At 43.9% G+C, this 23,372-nt stretch overlaps 1 protein-coding gene across 1 annotated transcript in view; it reads left to right on the top strand.

The window, feature by feature from the left end:
- POM121 (POM121 transmembrane nucleoporin) overlaps positions 1–9,462 on the top strand; it is a 303,987-nt gene extending 294,525 nt beyond the window's left edge. The window contains 2 exon segments of the mRNA XM_030186032.1: positions 8,451–8,564; positions 8,907–9,462. Coding sequence (XP_030041892.1) covers positions 8,451–8,564; positions 8,907–9,010 — 218 coding nt within the window. The 3' untranslated portion in view covers positions 9,011–9,462.
- Positions 9,463–23,372: the final 13,910 nt, after the last annotated feature.

Genomic DNA, 23,372 nt, shown 5'->3' with positions numbered 1-23,372 from the left:
GGACAGCTGTTTTCGGTCGGTCTGTGCCCCAAGGAGAACCCTTGCGTCTTTTCGCCGCATTCTTCCGTTCGGAAGTGTCCGGAATCTTCTTTCCGTCGTGTTCTTCGTCTTTTCAAAAAAAAAAAATTCCTTTATTTCGAGTGTTTTTCCCGTTAAGTTTTCTTTCGTTGTCGGGAGCGGCCTTTTTGGCCGCCCGTACAGGTTTTTTCTAACTTGTTTTGATGCCATTGCCATCATCGCGAATTTTGACTGCGCTGGTGTGATTTTTCCGCCCATGTCCTCGAAGCCTGCCAGCGGCTTCAAAAAGTGCACCCAGTGCAGCCAGACTATCTCGCTTACTGATAGGCACGTTTCGTGTCTTCCGTGTCTGGGGGCCGGGCATCGTCCCCAGGCCTGTACTCTGTCTTCTGTTGAAGAAGAGAACTCAGGCGGCGAGATTGGCCCAGTGGAACCTTTTGTTCGGGGCCTCGTCCGGTGCGTCGATGTCTGCAGTACCCAGGTCATCAGCCGGTGCTCCGTTTGCGATACCGAGGTCATCGGTGGTATCGATGTCGTCGGAGGGTGCTTCGTCTTCCGGAGTGCAGGTGAGGGCTGTCCATTCCCCTGCTGGTAGCGGTGAGCCCTCAAGTAGCTCTCCGCCTGCCTCGAGGGTTCCTGCGGTACAGGCCCCCCCCCCCCGGGATCAACCTCTTTCGGACCCGGCCCAGAGGAGATGTTTGGATTCGACGTCCTCCTCTTCGGTACCGGGAGGTACCTGTGACGTGCAAAGGCAAAGAAGCATCGTCATCGGTCGCCTTCCAGACGTGGTACTGAGAGCTCCGGGTCGTCAGTGGCACCGGCACCCACTAAGCATCAACGCCGGGAGGACCGCTCACCCTCCATACAGGCGGTGTCGATGTGCTCCACTGTGGACAGCCCGGTACCGCCTCTATGTCCTGGACAGATTCTGAGCTCGTCGCCGGTACCGGACTCCTTGCCTTCCTTGACAGCCGCTCTGAACGAGAGCCTCAGGGCCATCCTTCCAGGGATTCTGGAGGAGCTGTTGCGCCCTTCTCCTCCAGTACCGGGGGTGCTTGCGCCGCCGGTGCTGTTGAGTGACGCGCCGGCTGGCCCCTCGCCCGTTGTGAGGTCTCTGGTCCCGGTACCGCTTGCGGTACCTGCATTGGCAGCCTCCCAGGCTGACTCCCCAACGACATCGATGGAGGGAGCTTCATCGCTGCCGATGCAGGAGTCTTCCTCTCGACGTGCCCACCATGGCCATGTTTCCACGGAGTCAAGATGGGCCCAGCTTCGGACTGCAGTCCACGAACTAGTGTCCGACACCGAGGGTGAGGCCTCGTGGAAAGCAGAGGAAGACCCGCGATATTTCTCTGACGAGGAGTCTGATGGTCTTCCCTCTGATCCTACTCCCTCTCCTGAAAGGCAGCTTTCTCCTCCTGAGAGTCTCCTCCTTTCACGGCCTTTGTCCGGGAAATGTCTACAGCCATTCCCTTCCCTGTGGTTACGAAGGATGAGCCAAGAGCCGAAATGTTTCAACTTTTGGACTATCCTTCGCCACCTAAGCAATCGTCCACTGTACCCATGCATCATGTCCTCAAAAAGACATTACTGGCGAACTGGGCGAAGCCATTATCTAACCGCCACATTCCCAAGAAAATTGAATCCCAGTTTCGGATCCATGGGGATCCAGAGTTAATGAGGACCCAGTTGCCCCATGACTCTGGTGTGGTGGATCTGGCCCTTAAGAAGGTCAAGAGTTCTAGGGAGTACGGTTCAGCGCCCCCGGGCCGTGACTCTAGAACCTTGGATTCTTTTGGGTGGAAGGCCTACCATTCTGCAATGCTCATTTCCAAAATCCAGTCATACCAGCTGTATACGAGGATTCATATGCGGAACAATGTGCGGCAGTTGGCGGACTTGGTGGACAAGCTCCCTTCTGAGCAAGCCAAGCCTTTTCAGCAGGTGGGCAGGCAGCTGAAGGCGTGTCGTAAATTCCTGGCCAGGGGTGTTTACGATTCTTTTGATGTCGCGTCCAGGGCTGCTGCTCAAGGTGTGGTGATGCGCAGACTCTCATGCCTGCTTGCCTCCGACCTGGAGAATAGGCTCCAGCAGCAGATTGCGGATGCTCCTTGCCGGGGGGATAACATTTTTGGAGAAAAGGTCGAACAGGTGGTAGAACAACTCCACCAGCGGGACACTGCCTTCGACAAATTCTCCCACCGGGCGCCTTCAGCATCTACCTCAACTGGTAGACGTTTTTATGAGGGAAGGTGGACTGTTTCCTATTCTAATAAGCGTAGGTACAATCCTCCCTCCCGCAAGCCTGCTGCTCAGGCTAAACGCCAGCGCGCTCGTTCCCGTCAACAGCATGCGCCTCAACAGGCCCCAGCAGCTCCCCAGCAAAAGCAAGGGACGAGCTTTTGATTGGCTCCAGCAGAGCATAGCTGAAGTCAAGTATCCGTGCCGGACGATCTGCCGGTCGGGGGGGTTAAAATTTTTTCACCAAAGGTGGCCTCTTATAACCTCCAACTTTTACATTATGTCTCCCAGTTCCTCACCTTAACATCCTCCTTCAATCTTCAACTATGCTCCACTTCCCCTACCCACCAAAATGGTCACTGTCTTGATCTTATCTTCTCCATAACTGCTCTCCCTCCAATTCCTTTACCTCAGATGTTCCCCTCTCTGACCATCCTCAGCCTTCACACTTAAACTTCCTCCCGCCCAATCCCGTCCAATCTTAACCAGTTTATCTAGGAATCTCCAGGCTATTGACCCTACTATGTGTATGAACAACTAGGAAACCTAAAGGTGGACAAAGCCATGGGACCGGACGGGATCCACCCCAGGATATTGAGGGAGCTCAGAGAGGTTCTGGCGGGCCCTCTTAAAGATTTGTTTAATAAATCCTTGGAGACGGGACAGGTTCCGAGGGATTGGAGAACGGCGGAGGTGGTCCCTCTTCACAAAAGTGGGGATAGGGAAGAAGCTGGAAACTATAGGCCGGTAAGCCTCACTTCGGTTATTGGAAAAGTAATGGAAGCCATGCTGAAGGAAAGGATAGTGAATTTCCTGGAAGCCAATAAGTTGCAAGATCCGAGACAACATGGTTTCACCAAAGGGAAATCGTGCCAAACGAATCTCATTGAATTCTTTGACTGGGTGACGGGAGAATTAAATCAAGGACGTGCTATGGACGTCATCTACTTAGATTTCAGCAAGGCTTTTGACACGGTTCCCCACAGGAGGCTCTTAAATAAACTAGACGGCCTGAAGATAGGACCCGAAGTGGTGAACTGGATTAGGAACTGGTTGACGGACAGACGCCAGAGGGTGGTGGTGAATGGAGTTCGCTCGGAGGAGGGAAAGGTGAGTAGTGGAGTGCCTCAGGGATCGGTGCTGGGGCCGATTCTGTTCAATATATTTGTGAGTGACATTGCCGAGGGGTTACAAGGTAAGGTTTGCCTTTTTGCCGATGACACCAAGATTTCGAACAGAGTGGACACCCCGGAGGGTGTGGAAAACATGAAAAAAGATCTGAAGAAGCTAGAAGAATGGTCTAACCTTTGGCAATTAAAATTCAATGCGAAGAAATGCAAAGTGATGCACTTGGGGAGTAGAAATCCAAGGGAGACGTATGTGTTAGGCGGGGAGAGTCTGATAGGCACGGACGGGGAGAGGGATCTTGGGGTGATAGTATCTGAGGACCTGAAGGCGAACAAACAGTGCGACAAGGCGGTGGCAGTAGCTAGAAGATTGCTAGGCTGTATAGAGAGAGGAGTGACCAGCAGAAGAAAGGAGGTTTTAATGCCCCTGTATAAGACGTTGGTGAGGCCCCACCTGGAGTATTGTGTTCAGTTTTGGAGGCCGCATCTTGCGAAGGATGTTAAAAAAATGGAAGCGGTGCAAAGAAAAGCTACGAGGATGGTATGGGATTTACGTTCCAAGACGTATGAAGAGAGGCTTGCTGACCTGAACATGTACACCCTGGAGGAAAGGAGGAACAGGGGTGATATGATACAGACGTTCAAATATTTGAAAGGTATTAATCCGCAAACGAATCTTTTCCGGAGATGGGAAGGCGGTAGAACGAGAGGACATGAAATGAGATTGAAGGGGGGCAGACTCAGGAAAGATGTCAGGAAGTATTTCTTCACGGAGAGGGTGGTGGACGCTTGGAATGCCCTCCCGCGGGAGGTGGTGGAGATGAAAACGGTAACGGAGTTCAAACATGCGTGGGATATGCATAGAGGAATCCTGTGCAGAAGGAATGGATCCTCAGAAGCTTAGCTGAAATTGGGTGGCGGAGCAGTTGGGGGGAAGAGGGGGTGGTGGTTGGGAGGCGAGGATAGGGGAGGGCAGACTTATACGGTCTGTACCAGAGCCGGTGATGGGAGGCGGGACTGGTGGTTGGGAGGCGTGAAATACTGCTGGGCAGACTTATATGGTCTGTGCCCTGAAAAGGACAGGTACAAATTCAAGGTAAGGTATACACTTATAGGTTTTTCGTTGGGCAGACTGGATGGACCATGCAGGTCTTTTTCTGCCGTCATCTACTATGTTACTATGTAATTGAAAATAGCAACATCTGACCACATGACCAATCATAGCTGATGCTAGGGTCCACCTTGGAGTATCGGAAAAGATGTAGCAGAGTTGGAAACAGTGAAAAAAAAACTTAGAAGAGCGGCTGTGAGGGTCAACCAAAAATTTACATCGGGCGTGAATGCTGTTCAAAAACACCATCCTGGAAGCCCAACACGGAAACAGGATGCTGGGCTTGATGGACCTTTGGTCTTTCCCAGTATGGAAATACTTATGTACTTCTGTAAGTTGAAACCTGTACTCCCATCTTTCTAGAAGATCTGCTAAAGGTGCTAAATATATACTAAAAAGCATGGGTGAAAGTAATGGGCATTGTGGCATTCCTCTCCAGAGTTTTATTTTCAGACTTATGATTCCAGCATATAAATTGAATGTGATTGGAAAGATAAAATTTAAACCACTGCAGTGCTTTTGAGCTAATGCCAAATCTATGCATCAGTTGGAGCAGTGGACTGAGACACAGTGTCAAAGGCTATAGATAAGTAACTGTATCCAAATAGTATCATAACCTTGATTGCCCATGACAAGCACATCGTCTATGATGGTCAATAAGAGACCTTTTACTGTGGTGTCTATAACCAGCTTAGTAGCTGTGCCGAGTTTGTCGTTTTTTCCACAAAGTCACTTAGAGGGGCATAATTGAATGGGGCGCCCAACTTTTCCTGCGGACATCCTCACAGGATGTCCCCACAAAGGGGCGGGGAAACCCGTATTATCGAATCAAGATGTGCGGCCATCTTTCATTTTGATAATATAGTCGGGGACGCCCAAATCTCAACATTTAGGTCGACCCTAGAGATGGTCGTCCCCGATTTTCGGCGATAATGGAAACCAAGGACGCCCATCTCCAAAACGACCAAATCCCAAGCCATTTGGTCGTGAGAGGAGCCAGCATTCGTAGTGCACTGGTCCCCCTGACATGCCAGGACACCAACCAGGCACCCTAGGGGGCACTGCAGTGGACTTTATAAAAAGCTCCCAGGTGCATAGCTCCCTTACCTTGAGTGTTGAGCCCCCCCAAAACCCACTCCCCACAACTGTACACCACTACCATAGCCCTTAGGGATGAAGGGGGTCAACTAGATGTGGGTACAGTGGGTTTTGGAGGGCTCACATATACCACCACAAGTATAACAGGTAGGTGTGGGAGGGGGGGGGATGGTTCTGGGTTTGCCTGCCTGAAGTGCACTGCAGTACCCACTAAAATTGCTCAAGGGACCTGCATGCTGCTGTCATGGAGCTGGGTATGATATTTGAGGCTCTCATAGAGGCTGGAAAAAATATTTCAAAAAAAACTTTTTTTTAGGGTGGGAGGGGGGTTAGTGACCACTGGGGGAGTAAGGGGAGGTCATCCCCGATTCCCTCCGGTGGTCGGTCGTTTAGGACACATTTTTGTGGCTTGGTCATTTAAAAAAAAAAAGGACCAAGTAAAATCGGCCAAGAGTTTGTCAGGGACGCCCTTCTTTTTTCCATTATCGGCTGAGGACGCCCATGTGTTAAGTACGCCCCAGTCCCGCCTTCGCTATGCTTCCGATACGCCCCCGTGAACTTTGGTCATCCCCGTGACAGAAAGCAGTTGAGGACACCCAAAATTGGCTTTCGATTATGCCGATTTGGGCAACCCTGGGAGAAGGACGCCCATCTCCCAATTTGTGTCGAAAGATAGGCGCCCTTCTCTTTCGAAAATAAGCCTGTTAGCTGTTCAGTGGGATGAAAAACTTGAATACCCATCATCAGCTTTCTTTTCTTGCTTGAGAATGGAAGTGATAGCAGCCTCTCTTAATTTGTCAGGAACAACCCCCTTCTGTAACAAGATTTACCAAATATGCTGCTATTGGTAAAAGTGGTTCATTACACTGACAAAACAGAAAAAGGAAGTGAATCCAAAAATATTGTTGAAGAATGGAGACTACGAAAATGTTTAGCCATCTCAAAATTGGTGACTATGAAAATTGGTCCAGAGCTCAGCAGAAACTTCCAGAAAAAAAAAATGAAACCGTACCATCAGACTGGACTATTAGCAAACTGAATAGATTTGGAAGCAATTAAATCTCTTACTATGGAAGATACCAGCAAACCCAGAAGGAGTAAGGGACTCCATTATAGGTGGACATATTCGAAATAGATGTCGAATCACTAACTCTTAAAAAGATGAGGATTATCGACCTGATCCAATTTGTTAATGAAGTTGTTGTTTTTTTTGTGTTTGTTTTTAACTATACAGCACTTCCGAGTAATAAAACTTACTCGTAGCTCGACATTAACTGTAAACTCAGAAGGATTTTTCCATCATTTATGTTCAAGTTGATGCAATTGTTGACTTAACATAAATAATCCTTGATGATGCCACTTACCATTAACTGCAGCTGTGGAGTCCAATGATACATGTGTTGCTCTCCCACTCATAGGCAATATGACAAGTCATTGAGATATGTGATCAGGGTCTCTGTGCTATAGCCAGGTCTAAAGCTTGATTAGTATGGATGCAAAATATTGGATGATTTGACATGTAGCAACTGAGTGAAGGCTGCCTTTTCTAAGACTTTGGCAGTGAATGGAAGGCTTGAGACTGGTCTATAACTTGCTAGGGACAGGTCAAGTTTAGAGGTCTTCAAAATTGGTTTGACAGCAGCAGTCTTTAATTCTTGAGGAACAGTACGTAAACTAATACTATAATTGACAATAGATTGGGGGGTGTAGGAGCAAGCCACGGGCAGATATTCCAATCCAAGGAGCAGGTAGTCCTGACTGCTGAGAAGTTTTTAGGGAAAGATGTTGCGAGAAGGACTATTAAATGTATTCCAGATGGGATGAATAACAGTATGCGTAGTAAATGGAGCAGCACAGGTTGAGGAAATAAAGGAGGGAGATGAAAATGGTATAGGAGGTGAGACTCTAGTATTGTTGCACAAGAGTAGGCATAGAGACCTAAGTGAGATAATTTAGGAAGAAAAGTAAGCAGCTAACTCTGAAGAGGTCAGGACAGGGTTATTTCCTAGAGAAGTGGTTGTGAGTTTGTGTAAGGTAAAGAAGAACCCTCAAGTACAGTGAGAGGATTTGTTTAGAAGTTCCAAGTAATGGAGATGTTTGGTGGTTCTGGATTTTTTTTTTTTAATTAAATAAGCACCATATCTGCTCATTCACCTTCTGACTCAGAGCTCACCTCTGTATATTGCTTATTCCTTTACCTTTACACGGTGCTCTGTGCCACCTTCAGTCATAGCTTGATTATATATATATATATTTTTTTTTTGTTACATTTGTACCCCGCGCGTTCCCACTCATGGCAGGCTCAATGCGGCTTACATGGGGCAATGGAGGGTTAAGTGACTTGCCCAGAGACACAAGGAGCTGCCTGTGCCTGAAGTGGGAATCGAACTCAGTTCCCCAGGACCAAAGTCCACCACCCTAACCACTAGACCACTCCTCCAACTTTTAAAAGCCTCCAACTTTTTTTTTTTGCATCTATCAGTGGTCTTACCACTTAGGATCACCAACCAGTAACAAATTGGGGACTTTATCTGGGGTTTTATAGCCTTTATTTTAACAGCCCTGTCAGAGCTCTGCGCTTATACTGGCATCCATGATGATATCACTTCCTCTGTATATGCATTATTACTGGAAATAACTGAGGTGATGCCGACTGCTTGATGCCCTATCTAAGGCAGGAGTTCACAAGTCTTTGGTTTGTTAATTTCTAGTTGTTGCTTTCTTTATTTCATATGCTCCTTCATCCACATCACTCCTTTTGTTCACTCTCCACCTTGCCAACAGCTCACCTTCCTACACCAACACATACCACTTGTCATTGGTCATTGCAAACCCTGTTATCTTGCTTCCTTCAGGGACCTCTACACCTACTTTTGGACAGAATACCTCGGCAGCACCAGTGGCAGGTGGCCTGTCTTTTGGAACTCCTAGCACTCCTGGCTCAGGCTTTGCCACACCAGGCCCTTTCGGTAAGCTTTGGTTTTCCTTTGTTGCTTAAATATGTAATGGCCAAGCCTCATTCCTGGAATGTTCTAGGATCTGTGGTATGTAATAGACTGATCCTCAGAACTGGAATGGTCCGAGGTTTGGTTTAAGTTAAATGCTTGGAGGGTTACTGTACAGCCAGGATATGTGCCCAAATAACTGGATTATGAGCCTGAAGTGGGCTGCTTGCTTTCAGAGGGACTTCTAATATAACAGAGTTGCAGACCTTAATTCAAACTTAGTACATGTGATCAATCCCAAAGGAATTTTTAATTTATCGGAGGTATGGACCACGTGCTGTTTAATCTCTACCTCTCTCCCTGTAGGATCATCTGCTCCTGCGTTTTCCATCGGTCTGGGATCTAAACCTCCTGGAACACGACAGCGGCTTCAGGCACGGAGACAGCATGTTCGCAAAAAGCAACTTTAATAGGCTTCTGTGTGGCCTTGTCACCATGAGGCATGTGTAGCACAGAGACTCACACAGACACTCAAACGGGCAAAAGTTTGATTATCATAATAGGAGCAAGCAACCCAGTATGTGATGTGTTGCAGAGGAAAACACATTGGCTCACCACTGGAATGCAGGATCCTGATGCAACATAGTCAGCTACTTGACTTGAACAATTCAGTTTGAGACTACTAAAACCCTTTGTGTAGCTTCTTGATTTTGCTGACTTTGCTGTTGCATTACATTTAACTCTCATTTAGGTCTGTTACCGAACCTCCAAACCCTTGCCATATACTAGGACGGACAGCTTTTTGATCTGCATCTGCTCTACCACCAGCACCTTTCTGCTTGGTAGAGGATTGGCAGTCATGAAGGTATACTTATCTTCACTTCACTGCTAACCACTACACCATTTGTGCCAGTTTTGTTGAAGTTTTTTTTTTTTTTTTTTTTTTTTTGGGGGGGGGGGGGGGTTATTTTTTCTTTTCTCTCTTCACGCTCTTTCTTTTTCTCTTTCTTTCTCTATTGTGACTTATTTTCTTTCACCTCACTTTTACTGTTTCTCTTCCGCACTATCCTACGAAGCTGTGGTATAAGCAGTGGTCCTCCACCTTGCCCTAGATGAAAGAAATTTCAGTATTTAGATATTTCATTCTTCTTGGGAGGGGATCCTGACTGTGAGTTAAGAAGTGTTGAGGCATGGCAGTTGTGGAGTGAGGAGGAGAACAGAGGGGCTGTCCGTCACACCCTTTACACCTTAGTGTTAGACAATAAGTTGACACGGGTGGATTGCAGAGTCTTAAATACCCCTGCCAATTCCCAAGAAAAATGCAAATTATGGAAGCCCACAGCATACTGCAACCTCCCACCTATCTGTATTGCTTCTATGATATTTGTATATATTTATATATATATATATATAATTTTTTTTTTTTTTTGCAATATGGGATCTTGCCTGTAAAGATTGTAATTATGTCTCAATCACAATTACCTCTTGGAGCTTTGATTTAGTACTATATGCTTTGTGGGGGGTTTTTTACTAGTCCTCTCCATGAATCGAGTTTGGAGGAAAGCCTGAAGTGTATGCGTGGCGGCATGTTGCTAATGCCGGACTTACTGTTGCACTTCTTTGGGATAGGGCCTCTTCCAGACCCTGCTCCACTGAGTGTTGAAAACAGATTCTCTTTTTGACTATAAGTGATGCGTGAGGTTCTGTATTTTAAGAGTGTTCTGACTAGGATGGCAGTTTGGTGGGTGAAAAGAGAAGTGGCTTTGAGAGGATATCTCCATATTGCTCTTGGCTCCTTTCTCCAGAGATAAGCAGAATATAACGTCTCGTGAAGGTAACATCATCCAGATGGTGCCAACTTGGATATGCTTTCTGAGCCCAGGAAGACTGGGAAAAATCTGGGTATGTTTGAATGCTCCCACATGTGCCTGTTGACCCCTTCCCCCATTCAGCTTCATCTGCCCGGTAGTTCAAGAATGGAATTGGCTTTCTTCAGTCATTCCGTATCAGAACTACAGAAAACACTTGTGGACCAAATTTGATACTTGCAAGTTGTCCTATGGAGGAAGTGGTGCTGTCCAAAAAAAAAAAAAAAAATGGCTGTTCACTGTATCACTGGGAGTGATAGTGGACCCCTTATTCCAGTGATCCCCTGCCCGATCTCTGATGCAGTACTAGTGCCTGGACCCTATTCTGCAGGATCCCATGTCCATAATACCAATAACATGCTTGCAGTCATCTCTTCAGTGTATACTAATAGTGGCTAGACTTTCCTAGTGAGAGCTTCCTGCCTACCAAGCTCATTGCAGAGTGTTAGTGATCCTCTACCAAACCAGGCACCAGGTAAGGGAGCTGTCCTTGGGTAAGTAACCGCTTGCCACCATGCATGGCCCCGAATTGTGTATTCAGTCCCCTCTCTGGGATAGCAATTTTTATGTCCAGTCTAGCAGTGAACAGTAATACTTTCTTCAAATATCTCTGGTGCTAGTCTTATGCTACTAAACGCAGTCATATACATGTCTCCTGGAACTACTAGCAAGGGAATTAGTTGCACGGAGTTACTGATTCATACATTCAGATCAGGGATAGCAAAGGAGGGACCAAACAAACCAAAGTCTGGCCCCATCCCCAAGCTCTCTAGTTGCTGATACTTTGGTTAGGCAAAACATTGGGTGGGCTGTGGCCTATGATTCAGAATACCACTTACCCTTGCACCCTCACCTTGAGACTCACCAGTGTTTGGCTGGTTTTTATATCCTGCTTACCCATGGAGAAATACAAATAATTTGACATTTTTCATGGCTAGCTGGATCAACCAGCCACACAGTCTCTTACACCTCTACCCTATGGTTGAAGCAGCTGTACAGTGGACAGAGGGGTGGTCCAACAGGCACACAGGAGCTTTCGCATGTGTTTAGATTTCCAGGATTTTCTGGGCTCTGGAAGATTAAATCTAAGCTGGTGCTATCTGGATAATGATGCTTAGGTGACTTATTTTTATCTTGCTGTCCACAGAGAATTCCTGTTAGAGGTAAGTAACTTTATTTGCACTATACAGCTCCTGAGATCGTTGCAAATGGGCTGTGTTGGTGGCAGTTCTATGGCCCCTTTATCACTTATAGCTGCCATGTTCTTTTTACCTTCCGTGAAGCTGTGGGAAGTGGTATGGGGGGGGGGGGGGGGACTATTAGAGAATTTAGTAGTATTTGTCTCTAACCCTTTTATGATTTCCTTTTGTTAACCCAAAAGGGCAAAAAGACACTGAGGTTTTTAATACTGGGGAGGGAAACTGGGGATATTTTGTATTTTATAGATTTCTTTGCCCCATTCTCATGGACTTGGGTTTTTTTTTCTCTTTCAAAAATATATTTAGTTTTATTGTAAACCACCTAGTTAAACCAGTTTTATAGGTGGTGTGTCAAAGATGAACAATGGTGGTAGAGGAACAGTCCCTCTTGAGCAGGAAGCCATTGAGCATCTGAGTAGTACCTTCCCCCCAGGGCTGCTTTTTCTGGTGCTCTCAATACTCAGTATGAATGTGTGTGGATGATTTGGCTAATTCTAAATTAAAACAAAAGTATTTAAAACATTTTTTTAAGAAAATAAAAATTTATTTTTGTATTTATGCAAAATAATGCATTTTGAATTCCTTCAAGCTTGGTTCATGGAGGTGGTCAAAATATGAGATTCTTGGCTAGGATGTAGCTGTTTAATTTCTCACCAAGGAGGAAATGCCAAGTCCTGCAGCAGCCTGCCAACAGCTAGGCAAATATTGGGTTGATGTAGAGAAGGTTTGGTAATTTTCCATCTATCGCAAATCAGATGAGATTGTAGGCTGCTATCCAGAGCTAACCTGAGCCAATCTCTTGCTGTAGGGTATACCGGCGCTACCGAATGACAGGCGTTTCATAAATGACTTGGTTGGAGGAATTTTATTTCTTCCTTGAGGGAAATTTTTATGTGAATGTCTTTTGGGTTTTTTTCCTATAATGGTGGTGTAGGTGACTGGAAGTGTCACACGTTTTCCTTTCTGGAAAGAGTTGATGGCTAGGGCTAATGGTGCAGGTAATGCACGTTTGCTAAGAGTATTCCCCCTCCCCCTTTGTAAAAAGTGGATTGTTGTGTGCATGTGTAATGGACTTGGATATTTTTCTTTTTCCTGAAGATGAGCATCAAGTATTATGAAGAAGAGTTAGGAGGACTGGGAAAAAGTCCTAAGGTCTAGAAGTACAGCCTTAATATTGGAGAGGATTGATGTAACAAGTTGAAACTATATTGAATGCATCCCCTACCTCTCTCAACCACCGTTAGTGACCAGTTCCAGTATATTCCAGTCTTTTAAATACAGGACATGAGGCTATGTTAGGAGATAGTGGAATCTCTAGCAGAGTGGAGAATGCTTCCATGTGCGCTCAGACAGAGAAAACAACAAAAGTGGGCTGGGCTGCCATCTGAAAATCCAAACTTCTGTTTAGCTGTGAAGCTGATGGTCTGCATGGCAATTGGGGGAAAATTAGTCCCCAAGTACTTGATGGTACTGGACATGTTTTTATCATGCTACATGTCTTAATGTCACATTTTTAGTATGAGCTGGGTAAACCAATAAAATAGGATTGTCCAAGCCTCATAACTACTCTGAGTGGCCTTCTCCCAGGAGTCAAAAGTAGATGCTTTTCTGATGTCTATCTACTGAGAGGTAAGATAGGCGGGCATTCCCTAGCTTTCCTGTATGCTTTGGGTATACAGTGCAGAGGACATAGGCTGCAGAGAGCTTAGAGAAAATTCAAGGATCCAGTTGATGTAGGAGTTAAGACAGATGTGCCCGAGACTTTGAATACACGTTTTGTTTTTTAGTTCCTAACTTTTTTTTTTATATGAACACCCTAATATCCATTTTAAGCACTTTTAAGTTTTTATAAAAAAATTTTTTATATATAATTCATACCTTCCTATGCATGTGCCAGCTCAATTCTTAAACTGGCATTGTAATCTGAATGTAACAAAATGTTTGAGAAATCTTCATCTTGTGTGGGCGGGTTATTTTGTTGTTTTTGGAAGAAGGCTTTTTTAAAAAAGTAATTGATTTTGAGAAGCTTAAGTTCATATGCTACTGCTCTGTTAATGCAAGATGTCTTTGTGAGGGTTGCCACTGATGCTGGGTGCAGGAGTACCTCAGGGTGTTATTGCTGTGTTATGAATCTTCTTTTGGAGCCACAGCTGTTCACAGTTAACCAAGTCCAGAAAGCTTGTGCCTTGTTATATAAACATCTCCCAGAAATTCTGTTTTAATTGTAATGCTTTTACAGGAAAAATTAATGTTTTCAAACCCTTTCTGTCTATATTTTGGAAGATGCTAAAGCGCAAATTACAGGACAGTGAATATACTTGCGCGCCTGCCACTGGATACAGCATAAATGTGGCTTCTGTTTTTAGACCCTGCTTGTCTGCTCTAGATATTTTATAAAACCTTTGTAAGGGAGATGTTTCTCTGCTAGTGATATCCAGTGAAGAGTAAAGTGATTTTAGGTGAGAGGAAGCAGCAGATAGTTTTGAGGCCAAATAAGTGTGTTTTGGGTGTTGTCTTTTTTTTTTTTTTTTTAACAGGTGAGAAGAAATGTTGCACTCAGCCTTGGCCTCAGCACTTTTCTGATATTCTTCCTTGGGCAGGAAGTGGTTTCAACTTTGTAATGGTGACAAGACTTTCTAAAGCTTTTTTTCTTTTTTTTTTTTTTTTTTAAATCCCACTTTTTTTCCTTGGTGTTACTGATGGGAAAAATTGAGGTGAGAAGTCTGCAATGAAGAAAGGTCAGAAGGGGATATGGGGGGAGGGGGGCGTTATCGGAAACTGACTTGCATCATTCCTTTTTGAGCCTGGTGGAAAGTTTTAGCGTGAATGTGCTTTTCTTTTGTCTTGCATCTTATGACCTAAAACTGATTTTCAATAAAAAAAAAAAAAAAAAAGAAAAAGAGCTTCATCCTTTGACACACATAGAAACATTGTTTGGATCACACCTATTAAGAGACTCTTCTGCTGGGATCAGGAGTGATATGAACCTCTGTAACATTTGTTGCCCAGCTAGGGGTAGACAAAAAGATCTATGTCCCCACAGGATTGCTTTGGATAATTAGCACAGTAGTGAAGATGAAATTTATACTTACCTGTTAATTTCCTTTCCTTGAGTCCTGTTAGACCATTCCACAGAAGTAGAGAAACGCAAGACAGTTTCCAGTGACACCACCAATTTAACAGCAGGTGCAGCCTGGAGCTAGTCAGTATAATCTAACAAAGCCCTCAACCTAAAAACAAAGGACAACCCCAGAGCTCTCCAAAACTACATGAGAGGGAAACCATGAAGAAAGCAGCTAGGGAAAACAGAGGAGGAACTTTGAGAGATTCACAGTATCAGACTGGAAGGCCCAGAACAATCGGCAGTGTACTCCCAAACCCAGTCTTCAAGGACAGTATGGACTCAAGGAAAGGAAATGGTAGGAATAAATTTCACCTTCTTTTCATCCAGCTAGTATAGCAAAAGCTTTAGCATCTGGGCAAGAGGAAGATGGGGATCCCTTACAACAGCCCTGCCAAAGGCAATATAACCTCTGGCCCACAGGTCCTTCTTAAATATTGAAATCTCTTTATTCCTTCTTATTTACTCCAGATCATTCTGTATGAGTGGGTATGTGCCATACCAACAGATGGGGAGACAGAAAACTACTAGTGATGTTTCATTTTTTTTAAACTGATTTTTAAACATACATACAATATAGCAATTAAGCATGATTAGGTAAATACATACAAGTAATGATGTATAACAAAAAAAAATTCAATATTAAAGATTCCACCTGACTTTGTCAAAAAAAGTATAAGCATTATTCCGGGAATATCATTACAGGTTGCCCACAGAAACATTTCTTCTTTCTTCTTAAAGTGAGTTTTTCTTGTCAGCACACCAGACCAGTTCAGATGCTGATGCTTGGGTTATGCTCACCTACCAGCAGATGGAGACTGAGAACCCTTAACTTTTAGAACTGCATAAGCACTGTGTAATCTTTACCTAGCCAGTATGCTCTGTCTCAGCAGATGGTGAACAATGCAGTCTGTGCCAGTCTGGTAGGCTTCTAGGAAAGACACCCTTAGGGGCTAGTGAGCTTGTGTATATTTTGGTTGCGAGGTTATTTTCTTCCTTGGTCCCATCTCTATTAAAAAAAAAAAAAAACTGGCTGTTCTGATTCATTTTGTGCTATTTTAGGGGGTTTTGGTCTGCAAGGGCCACTGTTACCCCTAGGATTTCACACCTGGATGGCTGGGTCCCTCGGGTGTCACACCCGAGTGGTCGGGTCCCTCCCCCTGAGCCCTCCGTTTACTGGGAGGACCTTGTGTCTCAGCACCCGGATTAACAGGTGCCTTGAAAGCCGGTTCTGCGGCTAGCAGCAGCTAATCTTGGGGAGGGGGGGAATAGCTGTCATTTCTGACCTTTGGGTCTTAGTGCTGTTCTAGTCCAGCAATGCAGTTGGCCCTCCATTTTTCCTCTTTGGCTTGGGGCTGGTGTTTGGAGTGGGAACCCCATGGGAGCAGGTCAGTGCGGCGGCCATATTGAGTTCTTATTGGCTGCATCGGTGTCAAGCCTGTGGGTGGAAGGGTCTTGAGGCTCCAGGTGCTAGATACAGGCTGTGCAGGGAGCCTAAAGCGCCACTGATTTCTGTTTTGGAGGATGCTTTTTTTTTTTTTTTTGGTTACATTTGTACCCCGCGCTTTCCCACTCATGGCAGGCTCAATGCGGCTTACATGGGGCAATGGAGTCACAAGGAGCTGCCTGTGCCTGAAGTGGGAATCGAACTAGTTCCCCAGGACCAAGGTCCACCACCCTAACCACTAGGCCACTCCTCCACTTCCAAAAATCTCTCACTCTGGGGTTTCATCTCTTGCAGCTGAGGATGGAGCTGGTGCTGCAGTGGTTTGTTTTGGCAGGAACTGCCACTATTGCTGGGTCTTCATACATCACTGAGCAGCTGCAGCTCCTGACTCTGGAGAGCTTGCTGTCTGGCACACTCACTTCTGGGGGTGAAAAGAGACACGGTGGTGACACGGAATTTCCCCTGGAGTTCATATGGGGACTGTATCAGGCTTGGAGGTCAGGGGTATCCACTGAGCCTTCTTTGCCTGCCCATTCTGCCTTAGAACCTGGTAAACAGCCCAGAGTGAACTGGGGGGGGGGAGAGACTATCTGAAAAATTTGGCCTCTGCGTTCTCAAGAGTATGGGCACATATAGATACCATCCTTTTGAGGGTGTTATTGAGGTACCTGACAGCATAGATTCTAACAGGAATAGGTCTCTAGTGAGTGAAGTGGCAGAAGCAAATGTGTTCCTTCTTATCTTTGGATCCAAGCTCACTACACTCTAAAGAATCAACTCCACAACCAAGTATTAGAAAAAAGTGTGCACATTTATTTAGAATAGCAGCAAAGATAATGTGCAAAGAACAAAGACACAGGAAGCCTTATAGAAACAACTCAGAGTAAACGCACGTAGTGTATCTAGATTTTCAGAAAGGTTTTGATAAAGTTCCTCATGAGAGACTCCTGAGAAAATTTTAAAGAGTCATGGGATAGGAGGCAAGGTTTTGGTATGGATTAGGAATTGGTTATTGGACAGAAAACAAAGGGTAGGGTTAAATGATCATTTCTCTCAATGGAGGACGGTGAGCAGTGGAGTGCCACAGGGATCTGTACTGGGATGGTACTATTTATTTATTTGTAACATTTGTGTCCCAAATTTTCCCACATATTAGCAGGCTCAGTGTGGCTTACCAACTAACGTAATGGTGGACGCCAAGTACGGTAGGTTTTAAACAAATACAATAATAAAAAGGGTCAGGTAAGGTAGGGGTAAATGGATACAATTAAGGGACAAGGAGATTAGAAATATTCATTGCAATGTATATATAGTTCCATTGTAGGGTTGAGGTAATTAAGTAAGGTAGGCCTTGCGAAACAGGTATGTCTTTAAAGTTCGTTTGAAGTCTTGATGGGCGTGCGTTATTTTAACACTCTTTGGTAATGCATTCCACCTTTGCATACTTAAGGAAAATTGGATGCATAGGTTGACTTGTATCTGAGTCCAACACAGCTTGGATAGTGAAGGTTTAGATAAGTACATGATGAACTGATTCTGTTTCTGGCTGGAAGATCTATTAAATCAATCATATATCCTGGGGCCTCACCGTAGATAGTCTTGTGGACCAGAGAATAAATTTTGAAAGTAGTGGTCCTTGATAGGGAGCCAGTGTAGTTTCAATTGAAGAGGTTTAATATATAAATGATATGGAAATTGGAACGGTGAGTGAGGTGATCAAATTTGCAGATGATACAAAACTATTCAAGGTTGTTAAAATTTAATTTATTTATTTTATTGCATTTGTATCCCACATTTTCCCACCTATTTGCGGGCTCAGTGTGGCTTAAAACATGTGCGGACTGGGAAATACTGCAGAAAGGTCTGGAACTCTGCCTGAGAATGTGGAAACAGCAGTTAGCATATGAGGTCTGTTCGAAAAATAACTGAACTTTTTGAATTGCGCAGCAATGGGGCGTCATAGTGTTGTGCGGTTGGCAACACTGCATTCGAGAGAACTTCCTGAGTAACCTCCTTTTTTCGGATTGTTGATCTCGTTTCGTTCCTGTATTGTTTTTGAGTGCAAAGTGTTTGTGTTCGCGCAATTTTTGCAATGGGCGATTTATGGGAGCAACGATGCAACGTGAAACTGGGGAAAACATTCGTGGAAACATTTAAACTTTTAAAGCACGCTTACGGTGAGGATACTGTAGGTCATACGCACTGTTGCGAATGGTTTACCCGATTGAAAAGTGGTCGTCAATCAGTTGAAGATGACCCTAGACCAAGAAGGCTTTCAACCTCAACTGATGACACTCAACGTTCAGAAAATTAAGGATCTGGTGCATGCAAATCGTTGTCTGACTGTCAGAGAACTTGCAGAAGAGGTTGGAATCTCAGGGTCGTGCCATGACATTTTGACCAAAAATTTGAACATACATCGAGTTGCAGCAAAATTTGTTCCTCGTTTGAAGACGGACCTGCAAAAGGAAAATTGAGTAGACACTTGCCTGGAACTCCTTGAACAAGCCAATGATGACGAAACATTTATGTAAAGGATCATAACGGGTGATAAAAGTTGGGTTTATGGCTACAACATTGAGACAAAAGTTCAATCATCACAGTGGGTTGGCAAGGGATCGCCACGGCCAAAAAAAGCATGACAGTCCCAATCCAATGTCAAGGTGGTGATCACTGTTTTTTTTCGACTTCAATGGGGTTGTGCACTTTGAATTTTTGCCTCAAGGTCAAGCAGTCAACCGTCAGTGCTACGAAGGTGTTTTGAAACAGTTGGTGAAAACATTAGCAAAAGAGACCAGAGTTGTGGCGAAACAACTATAATCTGAAACCTGTAAAATAAATTTTTTTTTTTTAATAGTTTGGTTATTTTTTGAGCAGACCTTGTATCTGGGTTTAAAAAAGCTTTGGCCAAATTCCTGGAGGAAAAGTCCATAGTCTGCTATTGAGACAGAGATGGGAAGCAACTGCTTGGCCTGGGATTTGTAGGATGGAGTGTTGCCACGATTTGGGTTTCTGCCAGGTACTTGTGACCTGGCCTGGCCACAGTTTGGAAAACAGGATACTGGGCTAGATTGTAAGCTCTTTGAGCAGGGACTGTCTTCTATGTTTGTGCAGCGCTGCGTGTGCTTTGTACCGCTATAGAAATGCTAAGTAGTAGTAGTATGCCTACTCTTATGTTGTTTTGTAAAAATAGGCCGAACAATCTGCAACCGCCTCTAAGGTTAGCAAACAGTCAAGCTGTGTGCTTCTAGTAAACCATCTTTATTAGGTGATCTCCACCCCCACCCCCAAAAAAAAAAAAGGCATTTCCAGTCTTTTTAAGTCAGAAAAAGCTTGTATAAATAAAGCAATATAAAAGAGAGGTTTCAATAATAGCAAAGCATAGCCGCTAAAAAATAAAGCAGATTGGGCACAGTGATTTTTACAAAGTCAAAATGATGAGCAGATCTCCTATGAATCCTCAGGTGTTGTTTAATAGAGAGATCTGCTCTTAAATAATAAGGATGATGACTAGGAAATCTCAGATTATTCCTACCGAATATAAGAATAGTATTACTGGGTTAGACCAATGGGTCCATCCAGCCCAGTACCCTTTTTCCAATAGTGGCCATCCAGGTCACAAGTACCTGGCAGAAACCCAAATAGTAGCAACATTCCATGCTACCAATCCCAGGACAAGCAGTGGCTTTCCCCATGTCCATCTTAATAACACACTATGGGCTTTTCCTCCAGGCACTTGTCCAAACCTTTTTTAAATGCAGATATGCTAACCTCTGTTACCACATCCTCTGACAACAAGTTCAGAGTTTAACTATTTGTTTGAGTGAAAAGTTTTATTCCCTTTTTTTAACATTGAGTGTCCCTCATTCTTTGTACTTTTTGAAAGAGTAAAAAAACTGATTTACTTTTATCTATGAGGAAAGGCTGAAGTGTCGAGGGCTCTTCAGCTTGGAGAAGAGAAGGCTATGGGGAGATATGATAGAGGTCTATAAAATAATGAGTGGAGTTGAATGGGTAGCTGTGAATCGTTTGTTTACTCTTTCCAAAAATACTAGAACTAGGGGGCATGCGATGAAGCTACAAAGTAGTAAATTTAATACTAATTGGAGAAAATCTTTCTTCACTCAACGTGTAATCAAACTCTGGAATTCATTGCCAGAGAATGTGGTAAAGGCAGTTAGCTTAGCAGGGTTTAAAAATAGTCTGGACAGCTTCCTAAAGGAAAAGTCCATAGACCATTATTAAATTGACTTGGCAAAAATCCACTGCTTATTCTGGTATAAGCATCGTAAAAGATAATTGAGTTTTCTGGGATATTACCATGTATTTGTGACCTGGATTGGCTACTGTTGGAAACAGGATGCTGGACTTGATGGACCTTTGGTATGTCCCGGTGTGGCAATACTTATGCTCCACTCAGGATTTTGTAGACATCAATCATGTCGTCCCCCCCCCCCCCCCCCCCCCCCAGCCATCTCTTTTCTAAGCTAAAAAGTCCTAACCTCTTTAGCCTTTCCTCATATCAGAGGAGTTCCATCCCCTTTTATCATTTTAGTTGCTCATCTTTGAACATTTTCTAATGCAATCTTTTTTTTGAAGTACGGCAACCAAGAAATCTCATACGTTAGCATTTAACTTTAAAAAAGGAGACTGTGATAAAATGAGAAGAACTGTAAAAAAGAAAAAGAGGAGCAGCTACAAAGGTCAAAAATTTACATCAGGCTTGAATACTATTGAAAAATACCATCCTGCAAGCCCAAGGAAGGCCAAACAGCAGCCAGCATGGTTAGAAAGTGAGGTGAGGGAAAGATCCAAGATGGCCGCTTGACGAGTTTGCTGCACCAGACGCGCTCATTTGCTCGGAGCACAGCAGGACAGAAGGCACTGATTTCCCAAGTATGGGAAAGCGGAGAGGAAAAACTCGGGTGAATCCCTCTATACCGAGTGGGACCCACCTTCCGAACCAGCCGACGCTGGAGCAATTTGGAATGCTCCTGGGACCAAATCGGGTCTCTTCCCCTGCTATCTAGGCCGGCGCTAGTGAGCTGGCCAGCAGTGATGATGGAGTTTCATTTAGCCCCGTCGAACGCACGGTGCCCCCGCAGCCAAGGGGATTGGAAGATGAAGTGAGGTCTGTGATACTTTCTCCGGAGAGGGAAGGGCAATTGCAGCGAGGGAACCTGCTTCCACCGTTGGAGGGCTCAGGAATGGCCATGGTAGAAGATGGTACCGTGAGTACGCTGAGTCAATTGTTAACGCCCCCCCCCTTTGGCTTTAGAAGCGGGTATATTACAAAAACCTCCCGTGGTGACATCAAAAACACTCCTCTCTACAACACCAAACTGTGAAAAATTCGTTAGATATAAAGTTATTGTCTAGCGTAGCTCTCCAGCAAGCTCAAACAATCACTAACAATGTTTCTAATTTGGAGAAAATCGGAGAAAAAAATACAAACTTTGGAAGTCCTTAGTCAAGTTACAGTTAAGGACAGGAGTTACATGATACGACGTTTGGAATATTTAGAAAATAAATCTAGAAGATTAAACTTGAGGTTTACCAACTTTCCCAGATCTCCCTTAATCTCCTCTATTGATATGGTAAAAAAAAAAATACTTGACTGAGATATTGGGTATGTCGAGTGAATCCTTACCCCCTATTGTGCGGGCACAGTATTTGCCAAATAAAAACAGTGTGGAGAGTTCTATTTTTCAACCCAATAGAGGAGACTGAACTTGACATCATTTCTAGAGCCTCTTTGGAGGTTGTAACTCAGAGGTCAACTTTACTGGTTGTTTTTGCATTAGAAATGGATCGAGACGCGGTTCTGAGACTTTCGTTCAGGCATTTACAAACAACTTTTTTTGGATCAAAAGTAAGAATTTATCCAGACTTGGCGAGAGAAACTCAAAATAGGCGAAGTGCTTTTTTAGCACTATGCCAGAGAACTCTGGCCATAGGAGCTAATTAACATTCTGAAATTTCCTTGTATATGTAGAATTGTGTATCAAACAAAAATGTTTGTTTTTTGATCCTAAACAGTTGATAGATTTTTTTGGTTTCTAAAGAGGATGTTAATGTAACAGTTGGACCACCAGATGACACTGCTAGATAGGCTGAGAGGCGAGACACCTTTTGGCAGCAGTAATTATTGTTTTTTATTTTATTACTGGTAAAAAAAAAATTTACTTTTATTTTTCCTAAATCTTGGATCAATTTTACTTAATTATTGGTCGATAGAATGAGAAAAGAAATGACTTGTTCATATATGGATATTGGAGTGTTATTATTTCCTGTATTTCTGATACTCTTGTGAGTTTGTATAATATTAAAATTGATTAAAAAAAAGTGAGGTGAAAGAAGCAATTAGAGCTTAACGAAATCCTTCAGAAAACGGAAGAAGGATCTGACTGAAAATAATAGGGGAAAAAGCACTACTGGGCCTTCAGGATTGAGATAAATGAAGTGCTTTAATTTGGAGAAAGACCCGACAGCGCCTGCCGCTGGGGTCTATTGACAAAACAATAAAAAGTCATATATTTAGTTAAAATAAGTATAAAAGCAAGCATAAATTTAAGATAAACTGATGCAGAAATAGACACACACAGAACATGCTTAGGAGAGGTCAGATATAGAATGACATGCATATATAGTGGAATGAGTATATCACAGCTGAAGGTGTCCAATTTTGATGATAAGAAAATTGACGACTGTTAAGTGAAATGTGATGATATATCTGCCCTAAAAGGAATGTGATAAAATGTGATGATAAAAAAAACAATATTGTGCAATGCCTGTCTTACCCAAAGTCACACTGTTCAAAGAAACAGTACAATAAAATCCTAGCAGCAAATAATGTATCTCTACCAGGAGATAAGGAGAAGACAATAAAATAAATAACTATAAAAACGGCATCGCCAGTAGAACAGGAATTGTGACCATATATTATTGGTGGGTATTAATAAATAACATGGTGTCTCTAATAAACTGCACTACTCAGCTAAAAAAAAAACATAGAACATCAGGATTATATATTGTAACAGCGGTGGGCAGTAACAAAAACATTAACATAGTATATAAAATCAAAGCATCTCCTCAGATGTTTCTGTTGTAGTTCAGGAGACAGGCAACGTGTGTGCAGCATAATTGAGGCCTAAGTCAAGGCTGAAGTATCAGCCAACAATGATCTTCAGTCCTGGG

This window comes from Microcaecilia unicolor, chromosome 13, assembly GCF_901765095.1.
Source record: "Microcaecilia unicolor chromosome 13, aMicUni1.1, whole genome shotgun sequence".
NCBI classification, from domain to species: Eukaryota; Metazoa; Chordata; class Amphibia; order Gymnophiona; family Siphonopidae; genus Microcaecilia; species Microcaecilia unicolor.
This window is presented reverse-complemented; position numbering and strand designations above follow the sequence as displayed.